A 27,522-nucleotide genomic window follows, 5' to 3' on the forward strand; every position below is an offset into this window, starting at 1 on the left:
CAGGCCGGCTGTAGCTTGTTAGCAAAGCCGCGCTAGCCACACTAGCCAGCTAGCCTCAAGCAGAAACGACATCGTCAGAACATTGTCGCTAATATGGGATGTTTTGACAAAACGAGCAGATATTTGAAGTTTACACACCTATATTCTCGCCTGAAAATATCTTAAAAGTTTATTTTGTGACCTAGAAACAGTATTAAGAGGAAAATAAAAACTAAGTGATGGCCGCCATTGTTTGACTCGGCAGAGGCGTGCTATGAATTGTGGGATATTGAGTTTTCCACCAAGCATTACCGTAACTTTTGAATGATTTGCGCAACCTTAAAAATTCCAATGGCTCCTGAAAGCAGCGACGCTGTGCGCACCGTTGATATTGTCATCATTACGGTAATCCAAATAAGGGTAGACAGGCCGTACTACTCCCGGCATACCACTAGAGAGAGCCAACACACCACAAATGAAGTTTGAAATTTGTATCAGTGGGACCAAAAGATGGAGCCAACACACCACAAATGAAGTCTGTTTCTATGGCGCCAAAAGAAGAATCTTTCTAAATTTGCACTAAAATATTAATATTTAAAAAACTATAAAAGTCATAAACACCAAAAGTGTATACCATACTAGTCCAGCTCCAGCCGCACAAAATGATCTAACATATGTAACCCTATTGTCAAAACTGTTTGGCAGAGAAGCGCGGGAAAATTTTCACTAAAATATTAATATTTAAAAAACTATAATAGTCATAAACACCAAAAGTCATAGCACACCATTCCTGATCCAGCCGCACAAAATGAGGTAACATATATGAAGCTTGTCTCAAAACTGCGAGGCGAGATTCGCTGCAAAATTTCAGGCGGAAACTGAAGAATAATAATAATAACTAGAAAAATTTGCATTTCCTGCGAAAATGCTGTGTGGATGCCTTAACGCTGAAGCTGTCTGCTGAAAAGCTGAAAAAGCTGAAAAGTTGCAAAAAGTTGTATGGTGGTGAAAAAAAAAATGTTGTCCTGAGCAGGATTTGAACCTGGCCCTCCTGGTCTCAAGGTAGCAACTCATCTCACTGTGCCTAACTCACTCTGTCAAAGAAAGAGATGGAGAGACTGACAATTATGGTGGAATGAGCAGAAGCTGCTGAGAATTGTGCTGATAAGAGGTGAAAAGGCTGAAAATTTTGCAGAAAAGAGGTGAATCAGCAGAATTTCTGCAGAAAAGAGGCAAAGAAGCAGAAACTTGCGCTGAAAAGTGATGAATCAGCAGAGTTTCTGCTGAAAAGGGTTTTTTTTTTCTGAAAACAGCCAAAAAAGCTGGAATTTGTGCTGAAAAGGGGTGAAAAAATGAAAATTTTGCTGAAAAGGGGTGAAGAAGCTAAAGTATACCAAATCAAAGTATTTCTGCCAAAACATAGTGTTTCTGCCATATTGTGGTACTACTACATTACAACATGAATACGGATTAAAGATGAAAGAAACGGTCAACAAATTCCTCCACTACAAACCAGTCTGATACCACTTCTTTGCAGTGTTCACGTTTACTAAGGCACTACCCAAAAGGCGCCACGAGAGGGCACTCCAACACAACAGATGACCTATGTACACTGATGCACTTAGTAACAGTCAGCCTCCTTGAATTGGCAGAAATAATGTGATTTAGTAGTAATACTATAACATAACAGATATACTGTGATGTTGCAGACATAGTATGTTTTTGTACTACTCATTTGTAGTGAAAAAAATTAGCAATATAAATTACAGGTCTGTGATAGTGTATCAATTTTTAGTGAAAAAAAAATATTGACCAAGGTGGGATTGAACCCACGACCTTTGAGGTGCAGAGCCGTGTCAATACTGATTGCGCCACCTGGCAAGGGGGCGGGCGGCCGAAAAACAAAGAGATCAGCAATCAGAAATAGATCGCGGTGAGAGGCGAAAAGCGCCGTTTTTTGGAGTTACAAAACGTCGTGTAACTCAAAAACTAGGTGGAATAGAAGCATAATTCTTGTACTGGGTGAATCAGCGGACTTTGGTGTACTTTGACTGCGATTTTCATAGCTCTTTGTACCTCCGTCACGGAGATATGACGAGAGAAGAAACGGCTTCATTTTCAGAGTTTGAAAACTGAGAGGACAGATTTCCACCCCTCAAACAAACGTAATTTATGGCTCAACAGTAAGATGACTGTAAAAACTGCTCCAACCCTGAGTGTCAGCAGTGTCTGAAGATGAATTGGCACAAGCCTCTCGTCTTACCTTTGCTTTGTTAAAATTATTTATGATTTATGATTTGGCAGAAACACTGGGACTTGGTAGAAATACTATGATTTACATGAAATACTTTGACTTAGCAGAAATTCTATAATCTTGCAAAAAGCACTACAGCATAGCAGAAGTTCTATCATTGAGCAGAATTACTAGGATTTAGCACAAACACTATGATTTGGCTCAAAAACCTTTATTTTGCAGTTATATTGTGATTTGGCAGAAATACTATGAGCAATAATAATATAACATAGCAGAAATACTGTTATTTGTGGAAATACTATGCTTTGGCACAAATACCATGATTTGGCAAAAATACTATGATTTAGCAGAAATACTATGATTGAGCAGAAGTACTTAAATGTAGTAGAAGTACTTTGATTTAGCACAAATACTATTATGGAGGAGTAATACTTTAACATGGGAGAAATATTGATACAGACACACAAACATACACATACACAGAGCCTAAAGGGAGCAGTGGCTTTTAAGACTCTGCGCTTGGTATATCTAGGTCAGTTAAATTGGCTGCACCTGCTGCACCTGGGGTGAAGAAGCTAAAGTATACCAAATCAAAGTATTTGTGCCAAAACATAGTACTTCTGCCATATTGTGGTATTTGTGCCACAAAAGTTACTACATTACAACATGAATACGGATTAAAGATGAAAGAAACTGGCAACAAATTCCTCCACTACAAACCAGTCTGATACCACTTCTTTGCAGTGTTCACGTTTACTAAGGCACTACCCAAAAGGCGCCACAAGAGGGCACTCCAACACAACAGATGACCTATGTACACTGATGCACTTAGTAACAGTCAGCCTCCTTGAATTGGGAGAAATACTGTGTCTTAAATATTATGGTTCTGCCCCAAAACCATGATTTGGCACAAATACCATGATTTTTCAAAAATACCATGATTTAGCAGAAATACTATGATTGAGCAGAAGTACTAAGATGCAGTAGAAGTACATTGATTTAGCAGAAATACTATTATGGAGGAGTAATACTTTAACATGGGAGAAATATTGATATACACACACACACATACACAGAGAGCAAAGTGTACAGGGCTGTTAAGAGTCTGGGCATGGTATATCTAGGTCACCTAAATTGGCTGCACCTGCTGTAATCAGCACTTACACACAATTTAGCACAACTACTGAGATTTGGGTGAAATACTATGATTTAGAAGAAATACTATGACTTCGTCCAAACACAGTGTTTTGGTTCAAATAATATGATTTGCAAAAAATACTATGATTTGGCACAAGTACCATGATTTAGTACAAATACTACGATTTCGCTCAAATACTATGAAATTGCAGTAATACTATGATTTTGAAGGAATACTATGATTTGGTAGAAATACTATGCCTTAGTAGTAATACTATAACATAGCAGATATAATGTGATTTTGCAAACATAGTATGTTTTTGCACAAATACTACGATGTCGCTCAAATACTATGAAATTGCAGTAATACTATGATTTTGAAGGAATACTATGATTTGGTAGAAACACTATGCCTTAGTAGTATTACTACAACATAACAGATATACTGTGATTTTGCAGACATAGTGTGTTTTTGCACAAATACTACGATTTTGCTCAAATACTATGAAATTGCAGTAATACTATGATTTTGAAGGCATACTATGATTTGGTAGAAATACTATGCCTTAGTAGTAATATTATAACATAACAGATATACTGTGATTTTGCAGACATAGTGTGTTTTTGCACAAATACTACGATTTTGCTCAAATACTATGAAATTGCAGTAATACTATGATTTTGAAGGAATACTCTGATTTGGTAGAAATACTATGCCTTAGTAGTAATACTATAACATAGCAGTTATAATGTGATTTTGCAGACATAGTATGTTTTTGCACGAATACTACGATTTTGCTCAAATACTATGAAATTGCAGTAATACTATGATTTTGAAGGAATACTATGATTTGGTAGAAATACTATGCCTAAGTAGTAATACTATAACATAGCAGATATAATGTGATTTCTACAGACATAGTATGTTTTGGCACGGATACTATGATTTCACTCAAATACTATGAAATTGCAGTAATACTATGATTTTGAAGGAATACTATGATTTGGTAGAAATACTATGCCTAAGTAGTAATACTATAACATAGCAGATATGATTTGATTTCTGCAGACATAGTATGTTTTGGCACGAATACTATGATTTCGCTCAAATACTATGAAATTGCAGTAATACTATGATTTTGAAGGAATACTATGATTTGGTAGAAATACTATGCCTTAGTACTAGTAAGTTTGTTTTTGCACAAATACTACAATTTGGCAGAAATACTATTTTGGGCACAAATACTATGATTTGCTATAAATGCTATGATTTGGCACATATACTATAATCACCAGATATACTATAACATAACAGAAAGTCTACGACTTAGTAGTAATACTATAACATAACAGAAATTTTAATTGGGCCCAAATAACATGATTTGGCACAAATACCATGATTTGGAAAAAAAATACCATGGTTTGGCACAAATACGATGATATGGCAGAAATACTATGATTGGGTTCAAATACTATGATTTGGCACAAGTTCTATGACTTAGTACAAATACTATGATTTGTCACAAATACTCTGATTTAGCAGAAATACTATGTTTTAACATAAATAATATCTTTTGACAGAAATTTCTGCTAAAAGGTACTATTTCTGCTTTTTAACAGAAATACAGTAATTTTGCATAAATACTATGATTTTGGATAAATACTATGATTTGGCAGATATACTGTGTTCAGCAAATGTACTATAACATAACAGACATTCCTCCACTTAGTAGTAATACTATAACATAAAATAAATATTATGGTTTTGCCCCAAAACCATGATTTGGCACAGACACCATGATTTTTCAAAAATACTATGATTTAGCAGAAATACTATGATTAAGCAGAAATACTATGATTGAGCAGAAGTACTAAGATGTAGCAGAAGTACTAATATTATGGAGGAGTAATACTTTAACATGGGAGAAATATTGATACACACACACACATACACAGAGAGCAAAGGGAGCAGTGGCTGTTAAGAGTCTGGGCTTGGCATATCTAGGTCAGCTAAATTGGCTGCACCTGCTGTAATCAGCACTTACACACACAGACACAGAGAGAGCTATGGGTTTTCTTCAGTGTATTTCTCACATTCAGGATTCCCCTCGAACAAATGGCTATAATTTCCTAACCGTAGGAACTAGAACGGTCATTCTAACACCGTTTTGTTCAGAAGAGATGGGGGAATCAGCAGGTCTTCATAATTCAGAGATAGAATATAAATTATTGAAGATATATGACTTGTAATACACTGTAACTGAGTAGAGGCAAAGCAAAACTGCCTTGACTTGCCCTCAAACAACGTTTTGTAACTCTAAATCTATATGGAGCATCAAAATCATTCTTTCACCGTAAGAAACAGCAGGCTTTGGTGAACAGTCATGGAAATTTTCAGGTCTCTGTGGAAATCCATCAAAAAGATATGACGAGAGAAAAAAGTGCCTCATTTCCAGAGTTTGAAATCTGAAGAGATCTGAGAAAGGCACAAATTTCCTACCCTCAAACAAATGTAATTCATGGCCAAACGGTAATAGGTGAGAAAAGAATTCTTGAATTGTGAGCATCAGGGATGTCTGAAGATATATTGGCACAAGCGTCATGCCTCAACTTTGTTTCGTTAAGGAGATATGACGATTTGAAAATGCCTCTCATTACAGAATTCCAGCGCTGATTTTGAAGAAACTCTCCATTGAGTTTCTATGGAGAGTTTTCAAACTTCATGTTACTCTGAGGAGATTTGCAGAAAATCTATAAGTCCCACAAGAATGATAGTGACATTTTCTGAAAGCCAGCAAAAATACCCACGTTTTGATGTATAATTTGTGGGGGTTGAGTGGAAATTGAGCGAGTTGCAAGACGTTGTTCAGACATGAAGAGAGAATTCAGAAAGGACAAGTGCACACTCTGAGTTAATTGCATAGCAACCATAACAACGCATGTATTTTCTGAAAAATCACAATTTTGCAACTGAAAACTTAAAGAGGTATAAAATTAAAATGGTAGAAGATCTGAAAAAACTGAATCATACAGGAATAGCCCAATAATCTGAGAACATTTTAAAGTTTGAATGGAGTTTCTAGGTGAAAGTATGAGGAAGTAGTTAAGTTTCAAAAACAAGCAAGTTTTAGCAGAATTTCTGAAGATTTCCATTCATTTCAATGGGACAAAAAAAAAGCATAAAAAGTGTAATATTTTAAAAAGTATAATAGTAATAAACACCAAAAGTCATAGCACACATTAGCAGAAATAGCAGAACAGTTTAGAGTTTGAACTGAGAAAATCGGCTGAAAACTGCGGAAGTAGTTAAGCGGCAAAAAACGTACGGAAACCCCCAAGAATAATAAAGAACTAGAAAAATTTGCATTTCCTGCGAAAATGCAGTGTGGATGCTGAAACGCTGAAGCTGTCTGCTAAAAATAGCTGAAAAAGCTGGAAAGTTGCAGAAATTGTAAAAACTTTGAACAAACTCTCCATTGACTTTGTATGGAGACTTTTCCGACCTTGTGTTGGTCTGAGGAGATTTGGCAAAATTCTATAAATCCCACAACAATGACAATGACATATTCTGAAAGCCAGCAAAAATACCTACGTTTTGATGTATAACTTGTGGAAGTTGAGTGAAAATTGAGCAAGTAGCAAGAAGTTGTTCGGACATGAAGAGAAGACTGCAAAACTTACAGTGGCTCACTGAAAGCCAAGTGCATAGCAACCATAACAACGCATGTATTTTCTGAAAAATCACAAAAATGAAACTCAAAACTTAAAGAAGGATAAGATGAAAATGGTAAAAGATATGAAAAAGCTGAATCATACATGAATAGCCCAATAATTTGTGAACATTTTAAAGTTTGAATGGTTGTTCTAGGTGAAAGTATGAGGAAGTAGTTAAGTTTCAAAAACAGGCAAGTTTTAGCAGAATTTTGGAAGTTTTCCATTCATTTCAATGGGACAAATTAAAGGAAAAAAACTTAATATTTTAAAAAGTATAATAGCAGAAAAAACCAAAAATCATTGCCGGAAAGAGCAGAAATAGCAGAATAGTTTAAAATTTGAACGGTGAAAATAGCACAAAAATTGTGGAAGTAGTTCTACGGCGAAAAACGTACGGAAGCAACTTGAAGAATAATAATAATAATAATAATAATAATAATAATAAAGAATAAAGAGAAACAGGAACTCAATAGTGTGGATGCATAAAGCATCCACACAATAAAGAGAAACAGGAACTCAATAGTGTGGAAGCCCTTTGAGGGCATCCACACAATAACTAGAAAGCGAAAATTTCAGAAGAAATTTTAAGTGTGCCTATGCCGCTGGTAAACAGTGTAGTTTGCCATTCATACAGCTACAGAGAGCAAAACTCAGCAGAGCAGCCATTCTCCACCATGAACTATGGTAAAAACAAACACCGCTCGCGCCTCACAGATGACAGCTTACAATTTTGGGTAAAGATGAAGTGACTTTGTACAGCCCCGATTTGCAGACGCTGTGCACATAGTTTCATGAGCAGAAGTCCCATTGTACCACGGCAGACCCGACAATGTTTGCATGAACATGCTTTGAAGCATTACGTTATGGACCACTTTTCACACATAGTTGGTGTACCCACACAGCCGGCTGTAGCTTTTCAACTCACAGCCTGACACACACCCAAAAAACAGCCGAGAGAGCACAGACTACGCCAGAGAGGCGTGATTGCAGATGCCGCTCAGGTGGGTCCACCTCCCCTGCAGCGGCACTGCAGACCACGCCCCGCCACACACATCAATCACGTAAAATAAATATTTATGCACTTTTGCATTCACTTTTTGTTTTTTGTTATTTTTACACAGTGTTCTGAATGATTAACAATGGTCTACAGCCAATCTTGTGTATTATTATACAAACTTTGGTTGTAAGATGCCCTACCTGGCCCCCTGGCAAAAGCTTTGCTAGATCCGCCCCTGCACAGTTACCAGCTGTCAGCTAAATAAAAAAGGAGCTTGGTGTTTATTTCTCTCAGAAATAGTTCATAACTTCCCTTCAACTCATTCATGTCACCTAAAAAAAAGGTAAACCTGTTTCTCCATCACCAGTTCAGCTCTAATGATTCGGTAAGGTCATCTCCTGGTTTCCACCAGCCGCTTCTACAGCTGTGGCTCCAGCAAACATCAGCTGATACTAGAAATTAAAATCAAATGAATTCTAACAACAGCTGATCAAGCTTAAACGTGCTGCTGTTGTTTAGCGCAATAAACAAACAAGAGAGAAAAGCCGATCATTGATCAGTTTCATGACTGAAGTTTGAACAGGCGAGAGAATGACAGGGGAGGCTGTCATAAAGTTCAACATCAGTAACTTAGCGCGCACACAGCTGTATAGAAACTCCGTCGTGCTAGCTAGCACGCAGTACGAGTTATTATAACTGATTGTAAAAAGTCAGCACAACGAAAATAAACTACACCTAAACTCGGTTTATATCTGACCCAAATAGAGTGCAGTTCATAACTTCTTACCTGAAATTCAGTTCACCTCACGCTCTGACCGGCAGCCGCCTGCTTCTCCTGCCTTCGGTTTCCCTGATCCACGATCTACCACCGGTCGATCGGCGGTCGCCTCGCCGCCTCTTATGTCTCGTTCCCTGCATGCTCTGTCTGACACACACCGGTGGATAGCTGCCCTCGGTTGTAGCTCCGTGTCAGCGACCACCAAACAACTCAGTTATTTTTTCCACATCGACCAGCATCTGGACAATCCACCGCCTTTCACTGTTTGTACCGTTACTAAAAAAAACCCCTCATCAGCTCATAAAAACGAAAAATAAGTCCAGCTATGACCCTGAGTCAAAAAGACAGCCAGTTAGCTAGCTAGCTGTCTAGCTCTTTGCAGGCACCGAAACCATCAGAGCTAATATGGGATGTCTTGGTAACACGAGCACATATTTGAAGTTTACATCTGGCCAATCCACCACCTTTCACTGTTTATACCGTTACTAAAATGAATAAATAAATGAATCATCGGTCCATTTAAACGAAAAATAAGTCCAGCTGTGACCACGAGACTTTACGAAGGACCGGGTGTGAAACCAGAGTAAGCCGCTCTCACTGTCATCCAGGCCGGCTGTAGCTTGTTAGCAAAGCCGCGCTAGCCACACTAGCCAGCTAGCCTCAAGCAGAAACGACATCGTCAGAACATTGTCGCTAATATGGGATGTTTTGACAAAACGAGCAGATATTTGAAGTTTACACACCTATATTCTCGCCTGAAAATATCTTAAAAGTTTATTTTGTGACCTAGAAACAGTATTAAGAGGAAAATAAAAACTAAGTGATGGCCGCCATTGTTTGACTCGGCAGAGGCGTGCTATGAATTGTGGGATATTGAGTTTTCCACCAAGCATTACCGTAACTTTTGAATGATTTGCGCAACCTTAAAAATTCCAATGGCTCCTGAAAGCAGCGACGCTGTGCGCACCGTTGATATTGTCATCATTACGGTAATCCAAATAAGGGTAGACAGGCCGTACTACTCCCGGCATACCACTAGAGAGAGCCAACACACCACAAATGAAGTTTGAAATTTGTATCAGTGGGACCAAAAGATGGAGCCAACACACCACAAATGAAGTCTGTTTCTATGGCGCCAAAAGAAGAATCTTTCTAAATTTGCACTAAAATATTAATATTTAAAAAACTATAAAAGTCATAAACACCAAAAGTGTATACCATACTAGTCCAGCTCCAGCCGCACAAAATGATCTAACATATGTAACCCTATTGTCAAAACTGTTTGGCAGAGAAGCGCGGGAAAATTTTCACTAAAATATTAATATTTAAAAAACTATAATAGTCATAAACACCAAAAGTCATAGCACACCATTCCTGATCCAGCCGCACAAAATGAGGTAACATATATGAAGCTTGTCTCAAAACTGCGAGGCGAGATTCGCTGCAAAATTTCAGGCGGAAACTGAAGAATAATAATAATAACTAGAAAAATTTGCATTTCCTGCGAAAATGCTGTGTGGATGCCTTAACGCTGAAGCTGTCTGCTGAAAAGCTGAAAAAGCTGAAAAGTTGCAAAAAGTTGTATGGTGGTGAAAAAAAAAATGTTGTCCTGAGCAGGATTTGAACCTGGCCCTCCTGGTCTCAAGGTAGCAACTCATCTCACTGTGCCTAACTCACTCTGTCAAAGAAAGAGATGGAGAGACTGACAATTATGGTGGAATGAGCAGAAGCTGCTGAGAATTGTGCTGATAAGAGGTGAAAAGGCTGAAAATTTTGCAGAAAAGAGGTGAATCAGCAGAATTTCTGCAGAAAAGAGGCAAAGAAGCAGAAACTTGCGCTGAAAAGTGATGAATCAGCAGAGTTTCTGCTGAAAAGGGTTTTTTTTTTCTGAAAACAGCCAAAAAAGCTGGAATTTGTGCTGAAAAGGGGTGAAAAAATGAAAATTTTGCTGAAAAGGGGTGAAGAAGCTAAAGTATACCAAATCAAAGTATTTCTGCCAAAACATAGTGTTTCTGCCATATTGTGGTACTACTACATTACAACATGAATACGGATTAAAGATGAAAGAAACGGTCAACAAATTCCTCCACTACAAACCAGTCTGATACCACTTCTTTGCAGTGTTCACGTTTACTAAGGCACTACCCAAAAGGCGCCACGAGAGGGCACTCCAACACAACAGATGACCTATGTACACTGATGCACTTAGTAACAGTCAGCCTCCTTGAATTGGCAGAAATAATGTGATTTAGTAGTAATACTATAACATAACAGATATACTGTGATGTTGCAGACATAGTATGTTTTTGTACTACTCATTTGTAGTGAAAAAAATTAGCAATATAAATTACAGGTCTGTGATAGTGTATCAATTTTTAGTGAAAAAAAAATATTGACCAAGGTGGGATTGAACCCACGACCTTTGAGGTGCAGAGCCGTGTCAATACTGATTGCGCCACCTGGCAAGGGGGCGGGCGGCCGAAAAACAAAGAGATCAGCAATCAGAAATAGATCGCGGTGAGAGGCGAAAAGCGCCGTTTTTTGGAGTTACAAAACGTCGTGTAACTCAAAAACTAGGTGGAATAGAAGCATAATTCTTGTACTGGGTGAATCAGCGGACTTTGGTGTACTTTGACTGCGATTTTCATAGCTCTTTGTACCTCCGTCACGGAGATATGACGAGAGAAGAAACGGCTTCATTTTCAGAGTTTGAAAACTGAGAGGACAGATTTCCACCCCTCAAACAAACGTAATTTATGGCTCAACAGTAAGATGACTGTAAAAACTGCTCCAACCCTGAGTGTCAGCAGTGTCTGAAGATGAATTGGCACAAGCCTCTCGTCTTACCTTTGCTTTGTTAAAATTATTTATGATTTATGATTTGGCAGAAACACTGGGACTTGGTAGAAATACTATGATTTACATGAAATACTTTGACTTAGCAGAAATTCTATAATCTTGCAAAAAGCACTACAGCATAGCAGAAGTTCTATCATTGAGCAGAATTACTAGGATTTAGCACAAACACTATGATTTGGCTCAAAAACCTTTATTTTGCAGTTATATTGTGATTTGGCAGAAATACTATGAGCAATAATAATATAACATAGCAGAAATACTGTTATTTGTGGAAATACTATGCTTTGGCACAAATACCATGATTTGGCAAAAATACTATGATTTAGCAGAAATACTATGATTGAGCAGAAGTACTTAAATGTAGTAGAAGTACTTTGATTTAGCACAAATACTATTATGGAGGAGTAATACTTTAACATGGGAGAAATATTGATACAGACACACAAACATACACATACACAGAGCCTAAAGGGAGCAGTGGCTTTTAAGACTCTGCGCTTGGTATATCTAGGTCAGTTAAATTGGCTGCACCTGCTGCACCTGGGGTGAAGAAGCTAAAGTATACCAAATCAAAGTATTTGTGCCAAAACATAGTATTTCTGCCATATTGTGGTATTTGTGCCACAAAAGTTACTACATTACAACATGAATACGGATTAAAGATGAAAGAAACTGGCAACAAATTCCTCCACTACAAACCAGTCTGATACCACTTCTTTGCAGTGTTCACGTTTACTAAGGCACTACCCAAAAGGCGCCACAAGAGGGCACTCCAACACAACAGATGACCTATGTACACTGATGCACTTAGTAACAGTCAGCCTCCTTGAATTGGGAGAAATACTGTGTCTTAAATATTATGGTTCTGCCCCAAAACCATGATTTGGCACAAATACCATGATTTTTCAAAAATACCATGATTTAGCAGAAATACTATGATTGAGCAGAAGTACTAAGATGCAGTAGAAGTACATTGATTTAGCAGAAATACTATTATGGAGGAGTAATACTTTAACATGGGAGAAATATTGATATACACACACACACATACACAGAGAGCAAAGTGTACAGGGCTGTTAAGAGTCTGGGCATGGTATATCTAGGTCACCTAAATTGGCTGCACCTGCTGTAATCAGCACTTACACACAATTTAGCACAACTACTGAGATTTGGGTGAAATACTATGATTTAGAAGAAATACTATGACTTCGTCCAAACACAGTGTTTTGGTTCAAATAATATGATTTGCAAAAAATACTATGATTTGGCACAAGTACCATGATTTAGTACAAATACTACGATTTCGCTCAAATACTATGAAATTGCAGTAATACTATGATTTTGAAGGAATACTATGATTTGGTAGAAATACTATGCCTTAGTAGTAATACTATAACATAGCAGATATAATGTGATTTTGCAGACATAGTATGTTTTTGCACAAATACTACGATGTCGCTCAAATACTATGAAATTGCAGTAATACTATGATTTTGAAGGAATACTATGATTTGGTAGAAACACTATGCCTTAGTAGTATTACTACAACATAACAGATATACTGTGATTTTGCAGACATAGTGTGTTTTTGCACAAATACTACGATTTTGCTCAAATACTATGAAATTGCAGTAATACTATGATTTTGAAGGCATACTATGATTTGGTAGAAATACTATGCCTTAGTAGTAATATTATAACATAACAGATATACTGTGATTTTGCAGACATAGTGTGTTTTTGCACAAATACTACGATTTTGCTCAAATACTATGAAATTGCAGTAATACTATGATTTTGAAGGAATACTCTGATTTGGTAGAAATACTATGCCTTAGTAGTAATACTATAACATAGCAGTTATAATGTGATTTTGCAGACATAGAATGTTTTTGCACGAATACTACGATTTTGCTCAAATACTATGAAATTGCAGTAATACTATGATTTTGAAGGAATACTATGATTTGGTAGAAATACTATGCCTAAGTAGTAATACTATAACATAGCAGATATAATGTGATTTCTACAGACATAGTATGTTTTGGCACGGATACTATGATTTCACTCAAATACTATGAAATTGCAGTAATACTATGATTTTGAAGGAATACTATGATTTGGTAGAAATACTATGCCTAAGTAGTAATACTATAACATAGCAGATATGATTTGATTTCTGCAGACATAGTATGTTTTGGCACGAATACTATGATTTCGCTCAAATACTATGAAATTGCAGTAATACTATGATTTTGAAGGAATACTATGATTTGGTAGAAATACTATGCCTTAGTACTAGTAAGTTTGTTTTTGCACAAATACTACAATTTGGCAGAAATACTATTTTGGGCACAAATACTATGATTTGCTATAAATGCTATGATTTGGCACATATACTATAATCACCAGATATACTATAACATAACAGAAAGTCTACGACTTAGTAGTAATACTATAACATAACAGAAATTTTAATTGGGCCCAAATAACATGATTTGGCACAAATACCATGATTTGGAAAAAAAATACCATGGTTTGGCACAAATACGATGATATGGCAGAAATACTATGATTGGGTTCAAATACTATGATTTGGCACAAGTTCTATGACTTAGTACAAATACTATGATTTGTCACAAATACTCTGATTTAGCAGAAATACTATGTTTTAACATAAATAATATCTTTTGACAGAAATTTCTGCTAAAAGGTACTATTTCTGCTTTTTAACAGAAATACAGTAATTTTGCATAAATACTATGATTTTGGATAAATACTATGATTTGGCAGATATACTGTGTTCAGCAAATGTACTATAACATAACAGACATTCCTCCACTTAGTAGTAATACTATAACATAAAATAAATATTATGGTTTTGCCCCAAAACCATGATTTGGCACAGACACCATGATTTTTCAAAAATACTATGATTTAGCAGAAATACTATGATTAAGCAGAAATACTATGATTGAGCAGAAGTACTAAGATGTAGCAGAAGTACTAATATTATGGAGGAGTAATACTTTAACATGGGAGAAATATTGATACACACACACACATACACAGAGAGCAAAGGGAGCAGTGGCTGTTAAGAGTCTGGGCTTGGCATATCTAGGTCAGCTAAATTGGCTGCACCTGCTGTAATCAGCACTTACACACACAGACACAGAGAGAGCTATGGGTTTTCTTCAGTGTATTTCTCACATTCAGGATTCCCCTCGAACAAATGGCTATAATTTCCTAACCGTAGGAACTAGAACGGTCATTCTAACACCGTTTTGTTCAGAAGAGATGGGGGAATCAGCAGGTCTTCATAATTCAGAGATAGAATATAAATTATTGAAGATATATGACTTGTAATACACTGTAACTGAGTAGAGGCAAAGCAAAACTGCCTTGACTTGCCCTCAAACAACGTTTTGTAACTCTAAATCTATATGGAGCATCAAAATCATTCTTTCACCGTAAGAAACAGCAGGCTTTGGTGAACAGTCATGGAAATTTTCAGGTCTCTGTGGAAATCCATCAAAAAGATATGACGAGAGAAAAAAGTGCCTCATTTCCAGAGTTTGAAATCTGAAGAGATCTGAGAAAGGCACAAATTTCCTACCCTCAAACAAATGTAATTCATGGCCAAACGGTAATAGGTGAGAAAAAAATTCTTGAATTGTGAGCATCAGGGATGTCTGAAGATATATTGGCACAAGCGTCATGCCTCAACTTTGTTTCGTTAAGGAGATATGACGATTTGAAAATGCCTCTCATTACAGAATTCCAGCGCTGATTTTGAAGAAACTCTCCATTGAGTTTCTATGGAGAGTTTTCAAACTTCATGTTACTCTGAGGAGATTTGCAGAAAATCTATAAGTCCCACAAGAATGATAGTGACATTTTCTGAAAGCCAGCAAAAATACCCACGTTTTGATGTATAATTTGTGGGGGTTGAGTGGAAATTGAGCGAGTTGCAAGACGTTGTTCAGACATGAAGAGAGAATTCAGAAAGGACAAGTGCACACTCTGAGTTAATTGCATAGCAACCATAACAACGCATGTATTTTCTGAAAAATCACAATTTTGCAACTGAAAACTTAAAGAGGTATAAAATTAAAATGGTAGAAGATCTGAAAAAACTGAATCATACAGGAATAGCCCAATAATCTGAGAACATTTTAAAGTTTGAATGGAGTTTCTAGGTGAAAGTATGAGGAAGTAGTTAAGTTTCAAAAACAAGCAAGTTTTAGCAGAATTTCTGAAGATTTCCATTCATTTCAATGGGACAAAAAAAAAGCATAAAAAGTGTAATATTTTAAAAAGTATAATAGTAATAAACACCAAAAGTCATAGCACACATTAGCAGAAATAGCAGAACAGTTTAGAGTTTGAACTGAGAAAATCGGCTGAAAACTGCGGAAGTAGTTAAGCGGCAAAAAACGTACGGAAACCCCCAAGAATAATAAAGAATAAAGAGAAACAGGAACTCAATAGTGTGGAAGCCCTTTGAGGGCATCCACACAATAACTAGAAAGCGAAAATTTCAGAAGAAATTTTAAGTGTGCCTATGCCGCTGGTAAACAGTGTAGTTTGCCATTCATACAGCTACAGAGAGCAAAACTCAGCAGAGCAGCCATTCTCCACCATGAACTATGGTAAAAACAAACACCGCTCGCACCTCACAGATGACAGCTTACAATTTTGGGTAAAGATGAAGTGACTTTGTACAGCCCCGATTTGCAGACGCTGTGCACATAGTTTCATGAGCAGAAGTCCCATTGTACCACGGCAGACCCGACAATGTTTGCATGAACACGCTTTGAAGCATTACGTTATGGACCACTTTTCACACATAGTTGGTGTACCCACACAGCCGGCTGTAGCTTTTCAACTCACAGCCTGACACACACCCAAAAAACAGCCGAGAGAGCACAGACTACGCCAGAGAGGCGTGATTGCAGATGCCGCTCAGGTGGGTCCACCTCCCCTGCAGCGGCACTGCAGACCACGCCCCGCCACACACATCAATCACGTAAAATAAATATTTATGCACTTTTGCATTCACTTTTTGTTTTTTGTTATTTTTACACAGTGTTCTGAATGATTAACAATGGTCTACAGCCAATCTTGTGTATTATTATACAAACTTTGGTTGTAAGATGCCCTACCTGGCCCCCTGGCAAAAGCTTTGCTAGATCCGCCCCTGCACAGTTACCAGCTGTCAGCTAAATAAAAAAGGAGCTTGGTGTTTATTTCTCTCAGAAACAGTTCATAACTTCCCTTCAACTCATTCATGTCACCTAAAAAAAAGGTAAACCTGTTTCTCCATCACCAGTTCAGCTCTGATGATTCGGTAAGGTCATCTCCTGGTTTCCACCAGCCGCTTCTACAGCTGTGGCTCCAGCAAACATCAGCTGATACTAGAAATTAAAATCAAATGAATTCTAACAACAGCTGATCAAGCTTAAACGTGCTGCTGTTGTTTAGCGCGATAAACAAACAAGAGAGAAAAGCCGATCATTGATCAGTTTCATGACTGAAGTTTGAACAGGCGAGAGAATGACAGGGGAGGCTGTCATAAAGTTCAACATCAGTAACTTAGCGCGCACACAGCTGTATAGAAACTCCGTCGTGCTAGCTAGCACGCAGTACAAGTTATTATAACTGATTGTAAAAAGTCAGCACAACGAAAATAAACTACACCTAAACTCGGTTTATATCTGACCCAAATAGAGTGCAGTTCATAACTTCTTACCTGAAATTCAGTTCACCTCACGCTCTGACCGGCAGCCGCCTGCTTCTCCTGCCTTCGGTTTCCCTGATCCACGATCTACCACCGGTTGATCGGCGGTCGCCTTGCCGCCTCGTTCCCTGCATGCTCTGTCTGACACACACCGGTGGATAGCTGCCCTCGGTTGTAGCTCCGCGTCAGCGATCACCAAACAACTCAGTTATTTTTTCCACATCGACCAGCATCTGGACAATCCACCGCCTTTCACTGTTTGTACCGTTACTAAAAAAAAACCCTCATCGGCTCATAAAAACGAAAAATAAGTCCAGCTATGACCCTGAGTCAAAAAGACAGCCAGTTAGCTAGCTAGCTGTCTAGCTCTTTGCAGGCACCGAAACCATCAGAGCTAATATGGGATGTCTTGGTAACACGAGCACATATTTGAAGTTTACATCTGGCCAATCCACCACCTTTCACTGTTTATACCGTTACTAAAATGAATAAATAAATAAATCATTTATTTATTTAAAATAAGTCCAGCTGTGACCACGAGACTTTACGAAGGACCGGGTGTGAAACCAGAGTAAGCCGCTCTCACTGTCATCCAGGCCGGCTGTAGCTTGTTAGCAAAGCCGCGCTAGCCACACTAGCCAGCTAGCCTCAAGCAGAAACGACATCGTCAGAACATTGTCGCTAATATGGGATGTTTTGACAAAATGAGCAGATATTTGAAGTTTACACACCTATATTCTCGCCTGAAAATATCTTAAAAGTTTATTTTGTGACCTAGAAACAGTATTAAGAGGAAAATAAAAACTAAGTGATGGCCGCCATTGTTTGACTCGGCAGAGGCGTGCTATGAATTGTGGGATATTGAGTTTTCCACCAAGCATTACCGTAACTTTTGAATGATTTGCGCAACCTTAAAAATTCCAATGGCTCCTGAAAGCAGCGACGCTGTGTTGATATTGTCATCATTACGGTAATCCAAATAAGGGTAGACAGGCCGTACTACTCCCGGCATACCACTAGAGAGAGCCAACACACCACAAATGAAGTTTGAAATTTGTATCAGTGGGACCAAAAGATGGAGCCAACACACCACAAATGAAGTCTGTTTCTATGGCGCCAAAAGAAGAATCTTTCTAAATTTGCACTAAAATATTAATATTTAAAAAACTATAAAAGTCATAAACACCAAAAGTGTATACCATACTAGTCCAGCTCCAGCCGCACAAAATGATCTAACATATGTAACCCTATTGTCAAAACTGTTTGGCAGAGAAGCGCAGGAAAATTTTCACTAAAATATTAATATTTAAAAAACTATAATAGTCATAAACACCAAAAGTCATAGCACACCATTCCTGATCCAGCCGCACAAAATGAGGTAACATATATGAAGCTTGTCTCAAAACTGCGAGGCGAGATTCGCTGCAAAATTTCAGGCGGAAACTGAAGAATAATAATAATAATAATAATAATAAATCCGACGAATAGTAATATGTGTGCGTCTTGGCATAGGCACACATAATAAATCCGACGAATAGTAATATGTGTGCCTCTTGGCATAGGCACACATAATAAATCCGACGAATGGCACACATAAAAACAAAACAAAACAAAAAAACGTTTGGAAACTGCTAGCATAATGGACAGGTTTTTTGACGGGGCTCCCACACAAACGCAAAGCAGGAGATTAAGCATAGCTGAATATGTTTCCAAACCAACTTCATACTAAGCCAAAGACTAGAAAATATGGTGAAGCATGTCTTCCCTTTGGTTTCACCTGCACATGTGCCAAGGTAAGTCTCCCCTGCAGAATTGGTTTTCCCTGTGTCAGCTCTCCAAATCACGGACAAACAGTATCCCACATTCTTGATTTTTAGTTCACAAACACTTGCTGTAATGACTAACTACTCCTGACATTTTGCAGATGTTAGCTCTTTATACAGTAAAGTTACAGCGGGATACAAATAACATCAGGTCGTTCCTGCCACGATTTGTTCTCTCGGTTCAAATCACGGACAAACAGTATCCCACAGTTGTTTGTTTTTGAACCCATTTTGCATAGAGAGACATTTTTTTGAAAAATGTATTGATAGCAATGTTGAATATTATTACACAGGAAACAACAGAAACAGCAACAACAACAAGTAACATAATCACACCGTGACGCCTCTGCCTTTCTAAATGGAGGGACAGTAACTGCATGTAAAACCTGCAGATAGAGACAAAATACTCTTAATCTGACTATCTTCCATTCTGCAATTCATCTCATGTAAACAATAACGTGCGCACAGCGTGACATGAAAAAAGGCACATACCTTTGATGTTGCGTGACAAACTCCGTATTCCTCGTTCACATGTAAACGCAAAAAAGGAGTTTAAAAAAAAATCTCAGTTTTCGGATTCGAAACACCGTGTGGACGAAAGGCCCAAACGCCCAGAAACAGCTGTGTTTTCAAAAATACCCATGTAGGTGTGGACGTAGCGTACAAGAGTTAGTAGTTTATTTCATTGCTACCTGTAATTTATTGCAGATTACTTGTATTTGCTTAATTGTTTACTAAATGTTTGAGGTGTGAAATAAACCGCAATGGAGTTTGGAAACAAAATATGGGTGTGTGTGGTTGGAGGATGTGTTTGTGCGAGGGGGGAAACCGTTTTCTTGTAAAACAAAGGGGGGCCCAGTAAAAAGGTTTGGGAACCACCGCTTTAAACGATAGCCTGTTTTCCCATTAGTACCTACTCTGATCGACTTGCACGGTTTTCAGTTAGGCCATAGTACCTGCTCGCCTGGGGTTAATCCGAGCAGGTACTAAAATGTGACGTTGTAACACTGCATGGGACTGATTGGCTGGCAGCAGCAGGTATATTTCTTGCCTCGACATCCATCTTTTTTGTAGCATTCATGTTGCATATTAATTACGTCGCCGGACACTTAGACGCTTTGGTATGACGACAACCACGCATGTGGTACCAGATTACAATGGAAAACCAGTCGATCCGAGGCGAGTCAATCAGAGTAGGTACTAATGGAAAAGGTGCTTTTGAGCCCAGACAGCTCAGTCTAATTCAATACGTTTTCCTACCTGGAGCTGATGTGTAACCAGTATGATGGATTTTCCTCTCAGCTCTTTCTTTATACATTCTTCAAAAATGTGTTTCCCCACATGAGCATCAACAGCAGATAGTGGGTCATCAAGGAGGAAAATGTCCCTGTTGGAATACACTGCTCTTGCCAGGCTGATTCTCTGCTTCTGTCCCCCTGACAGATTTAGACCCCGCTCTCCAATCTGCCCACAAAAAGGATATTTATAATACTGTGAACTTTTGATTAATACTAAATTACAATTTAATCCTTCCACTTTATTGCAGCATCAATTTGCAAGCTTAAATTACATCTTAAGTGAGTGGGGTAAATAAATACACTTATTAAAAAAAAAAAAAAAAAAAGATACAGCAAAACCCTGTGTCAGTGTGTGACACTCCCCTGTTAGTCTGGAAAGCACTCACCTCAGTTTGGTCACCATATTGCAGGATGCTTAGGTCTGCTCTGAGGCTACAGACATCCACAACTCTGTCATATCTGTTGGGGAGCAGTACAAGGCAACAAACTGGTTAATACTATAGAGAAGTATATTTTAATAGGATGTGAGCTAGTCATTTATTCAGCCAATTATAACTTGTGGGTGACTGCGGCTCAGTTAGCAGAACAAGAGGTCACTGAATTTATCCCCAATTCCTCGACATACTGAACCCCTAGTTGCCCTTGATGCATCCATCAAAGCGTGAGTGAGTGTCTAAGAATGTTATAAATGAAGACACTGTATGAATGTGTATGTGATTGGATGTGTGCAAGAACAAAATGCTTTGAGTGCTCACCTGAATAGAAAGGTGTTACAGAAGTTCCAGTCCAATTTACCAATTAGCTGACAGTAAAGCATGACCAAAATCATTTAACGTGTCAAGAAAAATGATTTCATGCAAAATGTTGCATTAAATGTATCAATTCAGTTATGCAATTTTGACATATTTTAAGGACTGCTATTAATTTATTCCTAAACTGTTTTCCCCTCAGCAGCAGTTTATGGAAATCTGATTTTGAAACAAAGTGAAATGATAAAGTTTACAGCAAACACTGGTTCCTAGCCAAGCTGTTTACCATTTCTGGCAGTAGAGGTGATACTGTCAGAAAACCAAGAGGACCTCCTTTTGGTTGACTATGAGCCTTCCACCAACATTTCAGAATGTCAAAATAAAAACTGTTAGAAGTTCCATGGAAGGTATCCAACTTGATTTTTTTTGTGCCTCCCAGGATATCCACGATTAACTATCCAGACAAAGTGGTGGTTGACAAGGAGGAGATGGCAGCCACAAATGCAAGAAGATGGATTAAACTTACCTGGCCTGATCAAAAGGTTCCCCCATAAGAATATTTTCTCGAACAGTTCCATGAAAAATCCAGGCCTGCTGGCAAACGTACGCAAATGTCCCATCAGCTGTGATGGAGCCCTGAAGAAGGTGCATCTAAAAGGAAAGTGAGCAGGCCAAAAAACTAATGTCACTGTAATGTAAAGTTAGAAATAGTAAAAACATAATGTGAATAAATGCAGACAGATACAAAACAATAGAACATACAAAAGAAACAAACCTGTTCCAAAATGCTGCAAATCAGTGACGTCTTTCCGCTACCCACATTCCCACAAACACCAAGCAGTTTTCCCTTCAGGAAATATCACAGAGGTCATCATTTCACATCCAACAGAGTCTTGATAACTTCAATTATTATTTGATCACACCTTGGGTAGTGTAAAAGAGATGTTTCTGAGGGTTGGTAAGGTCTCAACATTTTCATTCGGAGAAGTCACGTCCGTATTGTGTTCCGTCACCTCATTAGCTGCTCTGGGTGGTGACTCTGACTGGCTGCGTTTGGTCCATGAAAGTGTAGCATTTCTCATCACTACAGCAGAATTACTGCCTGCTATCTGCGTCAGGTAAGGCTCAGGATTCTGGATGAGTAAGATTTTCTGAAACATACGGTGGCTGGGAAGTGCAAACCGCAACAAATTAAAAAAACCCGCAACAAATTAAAAAAACCCACAACAAATTACAAAAACCCGCAACAAATTACAAAAACCCACAACAAATTAAAAAAACCCGCAACAAATTAAAAAAACCCGCAACAAATTACAAAAACCCACAACAAATTACAAAAACCCGCAACAAATTTAAAAAAACAAAACAAAACGCAACAAATTAAAAAACCCCACAACAAATTAAAAAAACCCGCAACAAATTACAAAAACCCGCAACAAATTACAAAAACCCACAACAAATTAAAAAACCCCACAACAAATTACAAAAACCCGCAACAAATTTAAAAAACCCACAACAAATTACAAAAACCCACAACAAATTTTAAAAAACCTTGACGGAAAGGGATTGTCTGAAATACCAGAAGTGACACAACGATTAGCCTAATAGGGCTTTTGGAGCGTGATGTCACGAGAGGGGGCGTGGTCAGGATTTTTGGTTGAGGCGCCATGTTTCTGGGCCAAACAAAGCGCTAGCGAAAGAGGAGCGAAAGTACACGGATAACACCAGCTATGGTTCGTACTTGCTGTGCGGTCGGTTGTAAAGTTAGATCGCACGACCGGCAAGGGAATAAGGTTGAAAATGGTTTATCTTTTCATTCTTTCCCCACCTGGAAGCAACATGAGGCAGCTCATGTATCGGATGTTACCAAAAGAAGGCGACTAGTCTGGATAGCAGCTGTGAGACGAGCTGATATCCAGTTTTCTTCCATCTCCAAATATCTGTTGGTGTGCTCCAGACATTTTCATTCCGGTAAGTTATAGATATGTTCATATCACTCTTTATCCGGTCTTTAAGTCTGACGTCACTAGCCGTGTCTGGGCTCAAACTCCGCTGCAGGTCCATAAATCACACGATCACTGTGGCATCACTGAGAGTTGAAAAACTATCTAAAGTCTTTCATCTGTAACAAAATGATCAGCGTTCTGCTCTACCATGTGTAACAATTGAGTTTATCATCCACGCATCCATGAAAACGAAACGGAATTTATGACATTTAACAGAGTTAGAAATTAGCAGGAAGTTAGCTCGCTAGCTTCCATCTAAATGAGGGATTTTGGAAACAAATTCAAACGTACAGCTCTGCTATCACTTCCAACATAAATGAAGACAGAAAACTAAACAGCAGTGATGTTTGTAGGTTTGTAGGGTACTGTGAGTAAAATGCGTTTGATTTTCTCCCGAACATTCAAATTAGTGCAATCATAAATTCATTCGTGAGGGACAAATTACAGTGAGAACATGTGGAGGCTCTGGCTACGTTCACACTGCACGCGAAAGCGCATCAAATCCAACTTTTTTGACCGTATGCGACCCATATCCAATCATGGTATAACAGTGTAAAAACAGCACAAATCCGATCTTGGTCACTTTCGTATGTGGTACTGAATCCGATACATATCTGATGTTTTAGAAAACAACTGCTGTTTGAATGGTCATGTCGCATTAAATCCGTCTTTTATGTCACTGACACAAAACATATGCCAATTATCAGCACTGGAGAAGCGCCCGAGAAGACATTGAGAACACATGAGCGCTTCGTGTCCATCCCGTGCAGATGTTAGTGAAACTGTTGGGAAGACGACGTGAACATTTTATTTATACTGTATAATCTGCAGATTCTGACAGAAATCTGCAACTATCCTTTGAAGCACCGCTCCTCTCTAAAACAGCAATAAGGATCATTATTAGGCCATATGTAAATAACAAAATAACTTAAAGCAAAATTGGAGAACGTAAAGTCTGAAACAAGTCTTTATATTAAGGGCCATCAGTCAAACAATACTGTTTGCTCTGGGTCTAAACAGAGCGTGTTGTGTGTGACGTCTGCTTTTGCGCATGCGGGCCGCTTTGAGGGTTCACAAAGGAGCGCGTTTGCTGTCACATTTTATTTGTAGTGTGAACAAGCAGACAAAAAATCTGATTTAAATATAAAAATCGGAATTGAGCATTAAGACCTGCAGTGTGAACGTAGCCATAGTGAGTTCAGTGCATTGATGTGACATTGTCCTGAAGGATTTAGTTATTCTCAATGGTTAAAGAAATTGCAATTATTTATTCATATTTATTATAAATAATCCTAATTATATATCTTGCTTCCATGTTTGTGTCCTGTGTCACAAAAAATAAATTTTTTACTATAATACATTAATTAATGACCTGCAGAATCTCCTAATCATATTACGTGTCCATAATTGTCACCTAAAGTCAAACTTTATGCTTTCTCCATCTTGAAAGTGATTACATCCTTGCATTACTTACTTTAGGTTCATTTTCCGAAGGCAGGTTTCTGAAAGAGAACAGGCAGATTTGGAATACAACATGCAGCGTTCTGTAGATGGATACATAAAAAAATGAAAAATTACATGTATGTGCTAACTTTCTAAACACTTTGTTACATTTATGATAAATGGATTTGAAAGTAGATAAAACACATTTATGTCGGCCTTGGCTCATTAAAGTCCTTGTCTTTAAATTAACTGTGTATGTTTCAGGTACTGCACTCTCAAAGACTGAATGAACCAGCATTGCAGCCATGTGTCACTGTGAGCATCACAGGGAAGGTTGAAGCCGCCCACTGCACCTGTATGGCCGGAGTCGTGGAGACCTGCACCCATGTCGCTGCTCTTCTGTTTAAAGTAGAAGTAACAGTGCGGATCTGTGGCACAAGGACTGTTACAGATGAACCTGCATACTGGGTTTTGCCTGGTAATATGACCAAGATACAGCCAGAGGTTGGCCACAAGATAGACTTCTCCTCTTCAGCTGCCCAAAAACAGCTCTGGATCAAAACATAAACAGACCATCCGTATTGAAAGGTAAAAGGAGCCGTCCCCAAAAACGAAAAATCCCACCTGCTACTGTGGAGGAGTTGTCACCATTACTGGATACTTTGCTGGAACACAGTAAAGCTGTGGGTTGTGGGAATGACCCATAATGTTTTATCTAGGGGGTCTAGATTTATGCCTGAATTGCACTGCCATGTAAATAATTTGCATTTACTGAATATGTACTGACTGAGTACCACTGTTCAAAAGTTGAATAAAGAAACAAACAAATTTTTGCCTCTTTTTAATTTTTTTTATTAAAACCACTTTATAGAACATCACATCAGTTACAATGTAGAATCCATGTCATTTATAGTTTATAAAAGACAAAATGTTTACACAAAATCATGACAGCATTTACACGATATCACCCACTACTAACATTACTTTATTTACTATCAATTACTTCAATTTATCTTTTGAAAAATTACCGCTATTTATACAGCACAAGACTTAAGAATATTTAACAGGAGCAAGTTTCATTTTCCCCTGGTTTTACTACCACACTGTTCACCAAAACGGCAGCAAACCTTCACCATCTTATCCAGAAGGGTCACCTCTTCACCCTCACATGGAAGAAGTAATCTGATTGGCATGGTGGTATGTTTGAAGCAGGTCCCTTGTGTAGCGCTGGAACCCAGTCACGATGTTTCATCCATTTCATAGGCTGGTTTGCCTGCAATAATGCCAAATAATTAGCAAGTCTATAAATAGAACGTAGTTCTGCAAAATCACTCATTAGGATGTTTTTTTCTAATTTGCTATGACCTCAGAGTGCATCGAAAATAAAACTAATAGGCTATCTGGTCTTTAAGTGATGGCGTGACGAATCCTGCTTCCGGGCCTAAAGTAGTCTGCGTTTAATATGGGTTTTGGGTTGTTAACATGTTTAATGTTTTGTATTGTCTTCTATTTAATCTCAAAAAGCTCCTAAAACAGTCAGTGATCACTGTTGGCCTCCCTCGGCTTTTATCACCACTAATCATTTGAAAGCTCAGTTTTTAAAACCTTACGATGTAGCTACAGCCCAGCCCATGCAGCAGTATATGAATGACTAATCCTATTCATCCTTGTACATGAATTATCTCAGTTGTTCTCCTGGCTGAAGTTTGGCCCGTTTACAGCAACCTGCCATGAGATTATATTTGTTCCTGACCACCGAGAATCCTCACGCTAACTTTTATCGAGTGGAAAAAAGTTAGCGTGTTTATATTATGCTCACATAGCTGTGTCGCTAGCGGTCACATAGCACATCGTTATATACCAGCTAGCCAACCTTCAATAACCCTACAAACGTCACTGCTGTTTAGTTTTTTTGTCTTCATTTATGTTGGAAGTGATAGCAGAGCTGATATTTGGAGATGGAAGAAAACTGGATATCAGCTCGTCTCACAGCTGCTATCCAGACTAGTCGCCTTCTTTTGGTAACATCCGATACATGAGCTGCCTCATGTTGCTTCCAGGTGGGGAAAGAATGAAAAGATAAACCATTTCAACCTTATTCCCTTGCCGGTCGTGCGATCTAACTTTACAACCGACCGCACAGCAAGTACGAACCATAGCTGGTGTTATCCGTGTACTTTCGCTCCTCTTTCGCTAGCACTTTGTTTCGCCCAGAAACATGGCGCCTCAACCAAAAATCCTGACCACGCCCCCTCTCGTGACATCACGCTCCAAAAGCCCTATTAGGCTAATCGTTGTGTCACTTCTGGTATTTCAGACAATCCCTTTCCGTCAAGGTTTTTTAAAATTTGTTGTGGGTTTTTGTAATTTGTTGTGGGTTTTTTAAATTTGTTGCGGGTTTTTGTAATTTGTTGTGGGTTTTTTTAATTTGTTGTGGGTTTTTGTAATTTGTTGCGGGTTTTTGTAATTTGTTGTGGGTTTTTTTAATTTGTTGCGTTTTGGTTTTTTTTGTAATTTGTTGCGGGTTTTTGTAATTTGTTGCGGGTTTTTGTAATTTGTTGCGGGTTTTTGTAATTTGTTGCGGGTTTTTTTAATTTGTTGCGGGTTTTTTAAAATTTGTTGTGGGTTTTTGTAATTTGTTGTGGGTTTTTGTAATTTGTTGCGGGTTTTTTTAATTTGTTGTGGGTTTTTTTAATTTGTTGTGGGTTTTTGTAATTTGTTGCGGGTTTTTGTAATTTGTTGCGG

The 27,522-nt window shown here is 38.2% G+C and overlaps 1 protein-coding gene across 1 annotated transcript in view; it reads right to left on the bottom strand.

Annotated features, from left to right (window-relative positions):
• LOC134625408 (ATP-binding cassette sub-family C member 12-like) overlaps nt 1-27,522 on the bottom strand; it is an 82,821-nt gene that overhangs the window by 19,506 nt on the left and 35,793 nt on the right. Inside the window, exons 6-10 of the mRNA XM_063470665.1 lie at nt 22,252-22,479; nt 22,104-22,175; nt 21,855-21,979; nt 20,966-21,038; nt 20,542-20,745 (exon numbers count right to left, since the gene is read on the bottom strand). Of these exons, the coding sequence (XP_063326735.1) occupies nt 20,542-20,745; nt 20,966-21,038; nt 21,855-21,979; nt 22,104-22,175; nt 22,252-22,479 (702 nt within the window). The remainder of the gene's footprint in view (nt 1-20,541; nt 20,746-20,965; nt 21,039-21,854; nt 21,980-22,103; nt 22,176-22,251; nt 22,480-27,522) is intronic.

Source organism: Pelmatolapia mariae, linkage group LG1, assembly GCF_036321145.2.
Source record: "Pelmatolapia mariae isolate MD_Pm_ZW linkage group LG1, Pm_UMD_F_2, whole genome shotgun sequence".
NCBI lineage: Eukaryota > Metazoa > Chordata > Actinopteri > Cichliformes > Cichlidae > Pelmatolapia > Pelmatolapia mariae.